We start from the raw sequence: 13,056 nt of genomic DNA on the forward strand, positions 1-13,056 counted from the left end.
AGACAAAAGCTTGCACGCCAACTTTCCTCATTGCAAATCAAGCGTGTCACATCGGACTCCAAGTACAGAATATAAAGCCATATGCAATAAACTTAATAGGGATTAATAGGGATCTCTCTCATTGTCTTTTGAGGGGAAGGGGGGTAGGTGGGATTTTTTGCCTAATACAGAAGTATTCTAGCAGTCCATACCAATATTATTACGGACTTTTGATATGAGAGTACTGGCAAAAGGATATTCAAACCGAATTTTGGTCAATAGAAGGGCGCAAAAACAATTATCACTTCTCAGAAGTCAAATATTCACGCCAAAAGCAATAAAATCGTGTCAGTAAAATCCCACCTACCCCCCTACCTTCAAATGACGCTGGGAGAGCTGCTTATTAAACAGTTTATTGCACACAGATATCAAATTTATATCGATATATAACAAAGATGCAGGTGTCAGTAGTGGGCAATGGTATTAAACGAAAAAAATACATTGTTGTGAATATCGAGTCTCTCTGGTCTCTGGTTCTTCGTGCAGTGATTCTGCCGAGTTGTCTGTCGAAACTGTCTGTTGAACTGTCTAATCTTTAGAACGATTTAGAGAAAAAAAGGTATTTTTAACTTAAGACAAAATAATTTTTGATTTTTAATTTTAAATAGTCATAATCAATGTTACTTGCATTAAAAATTGGAGATTTCCAACTCATGTAAATACCAATGGTTTTTCTGGAGGTTATGGTAGAACAATTAAATTGAAACAATAAGTTGAGGAACATCGAATATTTATTTGGATTATTTGTGCTAACAACATTTTTGGTTAATAATTTGCTATTCTTAACATTTGATAGAATATTTCATCTAAAAATTCATGCCTAACAATGCATATACATATAAATAACGCATCAAGCAAATTGGATGAAACCACTATAGGCAATATTATAATATATTGAGATTGCTAAAAATTTCATTGATTTTAATGTAATGTAATAATATATTAACCATCGTTAACCAATTTGGTGACATAGTTACTGGGAAACAGTCCTGTCATTCCTCGCAATTCACCTGAAATAATAATAAAATGTTAATTTAAAAAACAGAAGTTTTAGAACAATTATATATAAGATAAACTAATTTTTAAAGTTTGTCTGATCCACTAAAAAGTTCTGAATTTTCTGCTGCAAATTTCTTGATCAGCGCAATTTGTTTTTAAAATATTAAAATGTAGCATGGTAGTTGATAACATGTTTTAAAAAAAATCATATCTTTAATAATTAATAATTAAATACTATATAATGTAAAAGTCGATGAAATCAATTTTTCAATCCAAATAATGATGCCAGTTGTAGCACATTTATTTTGCAAAACTAGCAAAATAAAGCAGAATAAAAGTAACTAGTTATCTAGTTGAGTTTTTAATTTCCATGAGCACAAGTGGGATACTATATCAAAAACTAACTCAAAGTTGGTAGCTCTATTATGCTGATCCACCAAACTTGGGCGAATTATTGTTGTTCTTAACTTGACGAAGCTGGTTACAAAATTTAATAAAAAATATATTACCTTGCCACCAAGCAGGATCTTGATCACGATTAGTAACCGCAATGATATCATCTTTTTCAAAGCTTAACTCATCAGCATTTTGAGCAGTGTACGGATAAAGTGCGATTACCTAATATAAATATTATTAATAGTAAACAAATCAAAAATATAATATTATAGAATAATTAAGATTTTACTTTATCGATAACTTGCTCTTGAGACAAGATGTCCATTTTAGATGATAATACAGGCGTAGTACGTCCTGACATACGTCCAGAAGTTTGTAAGAGCTAAAACAAATTTAAAAAAATACAATGTAAAACTATTGTAATTGTTGCTAAAATAAAAATAAACTGACCTTAACGTAACTAGCCGGAAACCATCCGACTTGTCGCTTATGACCTTTAGCTTGCAGCTCGCCTTCCCACCAGCCACTATCAGCCTTCTTGCGGATCATTATCAACTGTCCTTTTTGTAAGCTCAATTGCTCGTTACTGTAAAGAACCAAAAATGTATTATTTTATTAACCCTCGAATCACGATATTGATTATGTTTTAAATAACCTGTTAGCTGTGTATGAAGCAAGTGCTTGAGCAATTTCCGGTCTCTTTCCGCTTCTACCGGATACAGAATCGCGACCGGACACAGAATCTCTTCCGGATACAGAAGATCGACCGCCGACCATCTGACTGATCGCAGCGGCGACTTGTCCAGCGCTCGCTTCTGTGATGGCAGCCACTTCGCTTGATATAGGAGTAGATGGCTTTTGCTCCTGAAATCAATAGTTAAATAATAGATATGGACAAACTCCAAAGATCTCTCAAGTGTTTTACTTACATCGGCAAATTGGGACACAGCCGCTTGATCAACCATGGAAATAGCACTAGGTTGAGGAGGTGCAGCTACTGGTGTAGCATCACCGGTCTTTGGCAAAACGTAATTCGATGGGAATATTCCGATTCTATCATAGAGCAATAATATTAATCAAAAATAATTATTATAACAAATTAATATTAAAACACTTCAAACCTGTCTTCAACTTTTCCAGTCCACCAATCGCCGTTCTTCTCGGTGACTAGAATAGTATCACCAGCTTGGAATACCAAATCGCCCGGCTCCATAGAATTATAAGGATACGTCGCTATGTAATATCCTTCACCGCCGACAGTAGCTGGAACTTCAACGGGCGCACTGAAGTTCTGAGATTCGATAACTTCACTTTGAATATCAGCTACGCCTAAATAAGGAGGTTCATTTTTGATATACATATATAAAGGAAAGTGATGATGAGATTGTGATTAGACTTACTCGGTAGTGAAGATTGATCCAGTTGACCGGGCTCGCTCAAGGTTTCCGGAACCTCGACGATACCTTCCAGGACTGTCTTAGAAGAATCTGGTTCAATTCCAGCAGTCTGATCTAAAACGCTGCCACCTTCAGATGGAGACAGCACTTTTTCCACGTATGATTCAGGGAACCATCCAGATTGACCTGAATATTTTTCACTTGAGCGTTTCGTTTTCCTTCTGAACATGGCATATTAAATAATTGAATATACCTCGACATTTTCCACTCATCCATCCAGGCTCAGCTTTAAGATCGGCTGGTATCATCACAATATCGCCAGGTTGTAGAGAGAGCTCATCTACTGAACGTGCCACGAATTCATACACAGCTCTATATTTGACATCTCCTCCTGAAGCAGCTGGTGCTAAAAAACAATTAAAATAAAGTATCTACTATCACAAGTGCACAACGAATGTTTGTGTAGTTTAATTTTAGATTCCGAACTCCTTTATAGGGTTGAGAGATAGACCGATAATATAAGGGAGAGAAGGAGAATCAATGCCTTCCAGATTAAATGCTTTATCAAAGGAGAATGCTTCGAATACTTTTGATAGAGATTTTTCAGAGCAGAATTAAACAATAAATTGTAATCAGATATGCTGTAAGATACAGAGACAAAAATATCTCTGATGCGATGGTCTAGTGGAGAGCCATCATCGAATAAATATAAGATAGATTAAGGAAAACGATGCAAAAGTATAAAATTAAAATACCTGCAGAAGCAGAAGTATCCCAAGTAGAGCTTTGAGTAGTAGTTTCACCCGGACCCCAATCGGCAGTAGCCGCCGGAGTATCCCAAGCGGCTCCTATAAATTAAACAAATAATTTAATTATCAGTATACCTACAGACATAATCCAACAAATTACCAGAATCTTCCCAAGCTGAACGCGAAGTTTGAGAAGCGGCCATGGCAAGATATTCGGTTTTACGAGTCTCCCACAGAGAGTAGACCTAAAAAAAAGGCAATCAATATATGTACATAAATGAATTTTTGGGTCAAAATTTATAGTGAAAGGTCAGAATAAATATTAGATGATCAGAATTCATATTAAATGGTAAGAATTATTTTGACACATGGTCAGAATCATTTTCATTATCAAGGTGTTTTAGGGCCAACTTGTTTGGTTGAGCTCGCAACATTGTCAAATGTCAACACAACAAACCAAGCGCGCTTTCCGCCGCCGTTCTGTCGTTGTTTTCTCTTCATTCATCACTCTGAATACCTTCGCATCCTACATACAATTAAATAGATTCATTTCAGATTTGTTGAGAGTTATTCATGGGGTGCTCACTGTTCTAATAACCAACGCTCGCTAGTTCGCATCGAATCTACCCAACAATTTTGGTGCGAGCGAGATATTTTAGAAGACATTTCTAAACTAAATAATTTATTGCCCATTTATACTTATGAACGTTATAAAAAAATTTTAATTCACATGATCGTCCTAAATTTTTATTTTGACTGTATGCTATTTTTATTTTATTCATTATTTTAATTCTGGCCGTATGCAATTTTTATTCTAATCATTTGATATTTATTCTGATCTTGAATAATATAATTATAAATATTCATTATTTTAATTCTGATCGTCCTATATTTTTATTCTGACTGTATGCTATTTTATTCTAACCATTTTATATTTATTCTGACCCTCAATACTATAATTATGACCAATAAAATTTTGACCGAAATTTGATTTTTATTCTGACCATTTAATTTGTGGCCTATATAATAAATGGTAATTAGATTACTACGCGCACAAAAATTCCGAATATAAAACAAAAATTGCGTACAGGAAAATTTCACACATAGAAAATTGCGAACATAGATGATCGCACACAAGAAAATTCCGCACCTAATATAATAATATTGAAATTTATTATTAATATATTTTATTATAATATACACATATATATACATATGTAATAATATACACATACATATTTATATACACATCATATTTTAGTATTTGTCAAAATATACAAATTTAAGATATATATCACACATATAAATATATATAAGTTTATGTAGATTACTATATATTTGGTCGGCCAACCTGTAAAGCAGGGGTTTTTAACCCAGTTGTGTTTAACCCTTTCACCGTGGATGGCTTTTATAGAAGTCATCAAGAAAATCGCCAGTACTCATTAGGCACTTGAAGGTGCCATAAGCCGTTGAGCCTAATATGCTTATTTGGTATAATTTAAAGCTGTAAATCACTTGTATTTATTAAACCATAATATTTAAAAAAAAATATGGCATGAATACGAAACCCAACATAGAAACAAATTTCGAAATGGCATGCAAAAATATCAGCCGCGGTGAAAGGGTTAGCAAAAGTTAAAATTTGTTCTTCACAATTGCATATATTATTTGGTAAAATATTATATGAATTTACACACGCAATAATTTTACATTCTCTATTAGCATGTTAACCCTTTTGGTGTGCATATAAAATATCAAAATTGAAACCAAAAATGTACATTTTTTCCATAAATATATTCTATTGATAATAAAAAGTGAATAAATATATTCTATTAGTGATAGAAAATAAATGTGATTTTTTTTTAAAAAAAAAATACGATAAAATTAGTAATTTAAATTAAATTTCATATATAATATTTAGCAAAAATATTTAGCCGTTATTAAGAATAAATTTTACTTTTATTTTAAAATGCTTTGTATTTTTCTCTATTTTTAAGTAAAACATTAAAAACTGTGCGCAATAATCACTGAACCATATAAACATATATAAATCAAACTGCATGATTATTCTGTAAGACTCCACTCAAAACATAAATGCGTATTGAATTGAATGTCATCTATTAAAAAAATAACTTAGTTGTACTTCAGGACCCTGATAATGATTATCACCTCAATCCGCCCCTCAGACATTTCGTCTTCCCACTGCTGAACCAAATATTGCATACATCTAAGAGTTTGCTTTCAATATGAATAGTTGCAAAATTTGAATAATCTAAATCGCTTGTTATTTGCGTTAAATCTTAAATAACCTACCTGTTGGCATTTCTCGGATAGTTTCTCAATATAACTATTCAATTCGGCAAGTTGGGCTTTGTTATTTTGTACATCGCCAGTCTTAGTCTCGACGATAACCTTAGCAGCTTCAATCTATAAAAAATAAATACACATTAAAATAAATAGACGGCAATCAAAAAACATAACTTAAATCCACACACCTTATCTTTCAATTGTTTAAGGACCAGCTCCATATTATTGAACTTATTGATTCCGTCTTCCGAAGCGGCGTCTACGCCAGCTTTAGCCTTTAAAAAATAAACCAATTAATACCTATAGCTCGATTATATTATACATTTACGTACTTTGGCTTCCAAATGAGCTTTCTCTTGATTCAAAGCTATTTGTTTGGCATTTAAATCTTTGATTGAAGCTTTCAATTTGGACATTTCTTGCATGGACGTGTCTCTAGTAGTCCTGTTAATAAATTTAGCATTATTGATAATTCGATTATTGTCTCATCAATCATCACGTAAATAATCTGACCTCATTCCATCGATCGTCGATTTGACATCCGCAACGCTGACTCTTGTGTCGACGATGTTTTGAGTCAGATCTCGAACACGGCTGTTCACTGTGGTCAGTTCGATGGTGAGATGTTGGTTTTTTGCTTTCAACGCCAACAGCTTCTCTTGCTCATGGTTTCTCATCATTTGTAGTTCTTGAGTGCTTTATATAAAATTAATGGAATAATGTAATTAGCACTATACTGGCAGCTATTTCTCTCTGTAAAATCGCATTTTTTAAATTTCTGATGACGCATAAACGCGTCATCGGCTCTTAACTATAGTTTTATTAATGACGCATAATTAAGTCGACGGCTTGTAAGGTCGCAAATAAAATTCTCTCGATCATAAGAAATGAACATATGTAAATGTTTATCTTTCTTTGTATAATGTATCTGCTAGAATTACACAAATATAAATCTGCACAGAAACACAATGGCTACAAAATTTAGCCAATATATTGATTCTTTTTTCTATATTATTTATTTAAAATTTAAATGAGTGTTTTTATTTTTGCATTGATTACTTAAATCGTTTTTTTTTAGATAATGAATACACACCGTTTACTCTCCCATTCCAAATGGCACTGTCTTTCCATTTCTTTTCTTGCAGCATCGCGTCGTTCCTAAATATAAATTTTATCTTAAATATATAAAACAATATTATATAACGTTGACCATAAATAACGCAATTACATATACCTGCTCTTCCTTCTGCTTTCTTTTAAGATCTTCGTGTTCTCTCTTTTGCATCTCCAACCGAATCTTTTCGCGTCTCTCGGCTTCCTCACGCTCCTTTTGTTCCCTTTCAGCCTGAATATTTTAACATACATTAATAATCCATATAATGATTAAAAATATATTTTTAATGATAAACCTAATCAATTTTATATTAAATGGCATCTGATAAACGAACCTGTTCCCTTTGCGCTTCTTCCTGAGCGGCCTATTAGTGAATGCAATATGAGAGAAAGTACATTGATATTATGGAAAGACAATACATATGTACATATATAAAACAATTAATGACTTTCGGTAGTGTAAGACGATAAAATGATTATTAAGTATTAATAATTAAGATTTCACCTTTTCTTTCATTTGAATCTCCAATAGAGCGGCTCTTCGACGTTCCAATTCGGCTTGGCCTCGATCAAAGTTTTCTTTTCTCTTGTCTTCATAAGAAGCTTGACTTCCAGGGCTCAGGATAGAGTCTCGTCTATAAGTCAAATCAAGGGTAGTATAAAAACATCAGGGTATATTATATATTATATAAAATAAATCTATACCTGAATGTTGGCGGAATTAATTCCGACGGGAGCTTTGAAGGTATCGACTCACCCATTGTTCCCATTTCACATAGATACATGGCGAGAACGAATTCATCGCAACCTAATTTAATATATTAGGAATATGCATAAGATTACGATTTTGATATACTTATTAATCAATCTGATATTTACCGAGATTTCCATCACAATCCAGATCGGACAAAGCCCATATTTTGGCAAGAGTGGCTTGCGGCAGTCTCGACTGAACCAATATGTTCCTAGCTTGAGGTCCACTTAGAAATCCTGTCTTGTTTCTGTCCGTTTGATTGAACAGTTGAGTGTATTTGAGCCGTGAAGCTTGAGGCACTGCCCACTCAGCTGGAAGCGAAGGCATTGTGACCATTCCTTGCAACTCTGGCGGCGGACTGATTAAGCCGGCAGGTAAAGGAGTCGACGTGATTGGTTGTATCATACTTGGCGGACTCCTCATCTGTGGTATGGCCGGCGGAGAAGTTATTCCTTGCAGTATATTTTGAGTCGGAGCTATGTTTGGTTGCATTCCTGGTATCAGAGGAGCCATTTGGGATGGCAAGGATGGAATTAGAGGTGGATTTGCTTGCATCATCGGCTGAACTCCGCCTATCAAAGACTGTGTTGGCATCATCGGTGCGGCTGACATTAACGGTTGAGTTGTGGTCATTATTGGTTGAGTCGGAGCCATCATTGGCTGTACTGGATGCATCATTTGCTGGGCCATAGGTTGTTGAGATATTAAAGGAGCTGACGACATATCCATTATTGGTTGAGGTGGTTTTGGAGGTGGAATGGGCATAATTGGTTGAGCCGTTGGCGGCGAGATTGGTTTCATGGGAGGCGAAGTTACACCAGAACCTAAAAATATAAACGTAGAATTAGATTTGATTAGGAGAAAAGTATGCATCAATAAAATATATGTAACACACATGAAATGGGCCAAACGACACAAAAGCTGAACTTTTTTGGATTAAGGAAGAGTGAAGTTCTCTGATGAGAGTAAAATAAATTTATACAAGTCACAATCAAATGAAATGCACTACGTTTGTCGTCAAGATAGCGAAATGTCTCCAGGAAACTAAGCAAAATCCACAGAGCCAAATGATCTGGTGGTGCATCTTATATTCCAGAATGGAAGGTATCGACTTTATCGACGGAATAGTAAAAGCGGTGGATTATAATACTATATAGGATTTTTATTTCATCACTTCGATGGACAACTACGCGGATTCAAATTTGAACTGCAACTTCATGGAAAATAGTCAATAAGGTTTTTTTAAAGCAATTTGATCAATGCAGTTAAAATGAAATTAAAAAATAATACTCTATAAAAAGATTTTAAAATATGTGGAAAGAACTGGCTGACCTTGGAATAATCATTAATTGAACCGATAAAATATATTTGGGGCAATATTAAGAATTAAAATAGATTGCACAACTCAACGAGTAAAAAAAAGAATTTGCCCAAAAAGACCACAAACTCGTTAAATAGTTAAAATTTAATAATGAATTTATAAGTTTTTAAATTATTGACAAAAATTTACTGTTTGACCAATTGTTTTAATTTCTTTGTTTATTAAAGGTTTTTGATTTCTTTTTTAGTTAAGTTTGGTAAAGGTTGCGGATATATTATGTCCTCTCTTAGTTGACATATTATATCTTCACTTTATTTTTTAATTTGTCTCGTGACTATTTCTCAAAAGTTGTATATTTTTAATACGATTAAGATTATATTTTTTATTTTTAAAATCTGATTAGAGTGAATTTGCAGTCGGCAAAAACGATTCTTTAATTAAATTTCCTTCAACAAATACTTTTTTTTTTTTGATTAATATTTAACCCACTTTAAAAGATGCAACGGCTCCAAGTGGTTTATTAATAGCTCATACAAACATGTTTATCTGCAACGATAAATTAACTTTCAAATCTTTAATTTTTATTTTGCATATTTCCATATATCTTGGATATTATGTTTCATATTTGAAGTGTATTGTCTGAAAATATGATTTGACATTTTCTTTGTTCGCAATCGCCACAAATGATTTGCATTATAAGCAACAGCATTTATTTAAAGTCATATTTAAAAAAATATTTATGTTCCCATTTTTATTGGTAATGATATGTCTTTATTCTTTTGTTAAACTCACGAGCATTGCTAGGGCTGAAAATAATTTAAAAAAAATACTTTTTACAATTACTTGCTAAATATTGAATTCAATAATAATAAGAAGGGGCGCGCTCTTAACCTTTCACTGCAGCCATATAATTACATAATCAACGTCTATATGCGACGCAGTTTCTATTGAATTAAAAAATTAATTTTTTTGAGCATACACATCGTTTTATTTCATAAAAGGAAATAAACGTGTCAATTTACATCTCAAGTATTTTTTACATTATTGAAAATTTAAATACTTGTCGAATATTTGACATAAATTGTAAGCCATTTGCGCCTGGACATTCTTGGTCATGGCATGAATAGATCTGCATTTAAAAGGTTAATAGAAAAAACATGTTAAATAGCTTTTTAAAGATAAAAACGGTATTATTAAAATATATGAATAATGGTATTCAAAGTTCCGATGCAGGATATGTGAAAGAGCATATCCATATTATTTTTATATCAGTGATACACAAGTACAACAAATACTTCGATTGTGTTTCAGATGTTTTCATGTTACATTTGTCGAAATAAATATATTTTAAGTATGGAACAAAGTTCGACTTTTAGTAATTTAAAAACATCAGAAGTTGAATATTAATCTGTAAAATTTTACTATTATCGACAAATCAACTATAAAAAATAGAACAACACTTACCAGGAGCACTGAGAGATGCAATCAATGCTGGAGGAAGTACTTTCGGTATTTCAATTCCATGGAGTTTCAAATTAATTATCTGAAAAAATACATTTATCATATTATTGAGCAGCTTTCTTCTTATTATAAGTACTCATAAATTGAAACTACCTTGCAGGCAATCGAAAACTCTTTCAAATCGAGTTTTCCGTCCATGTTTGTATCAGCCAAACACCAGATTTGTCCCAAAATGGGAGGCTGAAGTTGCGACTAAAATATTTATATAATTTGATGTACAAACTGTATATCAATAAGTTAAAAATTCTTCATATAAATACCTGCAACATGAATTTCTTAGCTTGCTCGCCGCCCAGCATACCATTTGCTGGTCCCAAATTTCTGAAGTGCTCTGCGAACTTCAGATGTTCGTGAGGTTGAATAAACCATGGATCGGTCGCCATTGTAGTTTCCCAGTTACTGATTATTTAAACGAGATATAAAAAACGACCATCTTATATATGCCAAAGTTTAATCAACTCTAAAATATATATATCGTTAACTTACATTTACGTTCAACTAGCCTCAATGTGTAATTTATGCGCTACGTGTTATTAAATTGGAGTATAGTGTGTATTGGCAAAGTATACGACTGCCAGAAGGAAACTGACAGAATGGCATCGATAGAAAACCAGCGGTTGTTGACACACTTTTCGAAGTGTCAAACAACGCGTAATATCTTGATAATAAATACGATTTGAATAAGTAAAATGTAAATAAAAGTAGCAACAGTATGTGATATAAAGTCACGGTATACAAAACTACCGAAATAAATGCTAATTTATGAATATGTTACACAAATAATAAAAGGTTTTGAATATGCGAAACGTCAGTTATCGATCGTCCATATTAAATGACACATCGCGGCCTTAACGCTTTAATTTCGCGGCATAATATAGTTTAAATATTTACTAGTTTTAATTTTCCTATTACTGTATAATAACAATATTTTAATACATATTTGTAGTTATAAAAAGAAAATATTAATATATATTTTTGTTAAGGAAATAAATTTATAAGAAATAGAAGGTAAAATCAGTGGCGACTTATCCACAGAAACTGCAGTATTACATTTCCCCCAAAAAAAACAATATTACGAAAAGATAATATATTTTTTTGAGAAAGACAGATTTAAGTTTTAATTTTGTATAAGAGCAATTAAATCTTCGTTTCGCGACGCTTATTAGTTAAAAGCGGAAGACGAGGACGAAACTATTTTTGTAAAGTGAGGTTGGATTTTGCTTATCTGTTGTAAATAATTACTATTTAGAGCATTAATCTCATTTAACACTTCAACACAGACTAAGAAAAATTGAATAACATACGTGTGTTAAAGTGTATTACATTAAATTATTACAGTAAATTAATTAAAAAGGGAAAAAAATAAACAGCAAGAGAAGAACAAAGTGAAAATGTCTCATACTTGCTGTACATACTATTCAAGCCATTTTGAAATAATAAAAACGTATTCATTTAAAAGAGTCACCAGTGAATGTTTTAACTAATTTTTATCAAAATGTATGTGCGTAGAACTATGTACTTCCCTTCACTGCAACAAAAACATGTCTTATTTTAAATGCTTATAACCACTGCCTTAGTGTGCCGGTACATTTTCCACGAATGGAACGCGTTCCGGTACGATTTGTTTAATTTATTTGAGTTTAACTAAATAGTCACCGACACTACAATTTTAAACAATACACTGCACAAATAAAGGATGATTCAGCTTCAGTTTTGAAATTTTCTTTTTTTTTAAGAAAACACAATTTTAAGGATACCATTAGAATTTTTACTAATCGAACATTTGACGTATTTTAATAATTATAAAAAATTATTTAAATTAAACCTTTTGCAGACCCGATCCTTTAGATGTAATCTTTGATGACTTCTTCGAACATTTCGAGCGGTTTTTGGCAATAATTGTGTGGATGTTGGTTCTCAGGTACTCCCAACATTTCGGGTTTGTCGACGTAAATATGACTCTTAGGCCCTCCGCATACGGAGCAACTGTTTTGCAACTCGAGTTGCAAACTAGTTGTGCATGCAACTATTTGGTGACCACGCCTGTGTACGGAGTGTGTGTCCAAACACGAGCGACTAAAACCAAACCGATTTCAAATCAGTCAACAACTGGTTGCATGCGATCTTTTTTCCTAGTCACAAAACAGCTGCGTTGCATGGTTGCATGTGTCTTCACAAAAAGTTCAAGAAATGAGTGAAGCGGCCAATTCGTAGATTGTCGTTTACGTTTCAAAACAACGTTTTCGGCAGTGCCTCAATTTCACCAATATATAATATAGAAACTATTATAAGATACATATATATAATAGTTAAAAATGTAATGTTTACTTCTTAATTGGAGTTTTGTAATTTTGTATTTGGATCAAAATAATAAAAATCTTACCTCACAGTTATTAATATTCTTTCTTCTGCAGTCACACATTCCCTCATATTTGTGTCCATCTTCTTTATGGAAGAAGT

The 13,056-nt window shown here is 32.7% G+C and overlaps 1 protein-coding gene across 1 annotated transcript; it reads right to left on the reverse strand.

Annotated features, from left to right (window-relative positions):
- Nucleotides 1–752: 752 nt before the first annotated feature.
- Nucleotides 753–11,183, reverse strand: Dap160 (dynamin associated protein 160). Its single transcript, XM_088196901.1, has 24 exons — nucleotides 11,083–11,183; nucleotides 10,857–10,995; nucleotides 10,690–10,788; nucleotides 10,540–10,618; nucleotides 7,880–8,578; nucleotides 7,706–7,808; nucleotides 7,506–7,635; nucleotides 7,122–7,232; nucleotides 6,981–7,045; nucleotides 6,401–6,583; nucleotides 6,220–6,331; nucleotides 6,076–6,162; nucleotides 5,894–6,007; nucleotides 3,741–3,825; nucleotides 3,587–3,679; nucleotides 3,085–3,237; nucleotides 2,835–3,017; nucleotides 2,556–2,763; nucleotides 2,364–2,487; nucleotides 2,090–2,298; nucleotides 1,885–2,020; nucleotides 1,724–1,816; nucleotides 1,548–1,656; nucleotides 753–1,049 (listed from the first exon to the last, which is right to left on the reverse strand). Exons 2-24 carry the CDS (start codon nucleotides 10,977–10,979, stop codon nucleotides 982–984), a joined length of 3,366 nt encoding a protein of 1,121 aa, XP_088053027.1. The 5' UTR covers nucleotides 10,980–10,995; nucleotides 11,083–11,183; the 3' UTR covers nucleotides 753–981.
- Between the last annotated feature and the right edge of the window lie 1,873 nt (nucleotides 11,184–13,056).

Source organism: Plectrocnemia conspersa, unplaced genomic scaffold, assembly GCF_051122295.1.
Source record: "Plectrocnemia conspersa isolate PC_06_02 unplaced genomic scaffold, ASM5112229v1 ptg000011l, whole genome shotgun sequence".
Taxonomy (NCBI): domain Eukaryota; kingdom Metazoa; phylum Arthropoda; class Insecta; order Trichoptera; family Polycentropodidae; genus Plectrocnemia; species Plectrocnemia conspersa.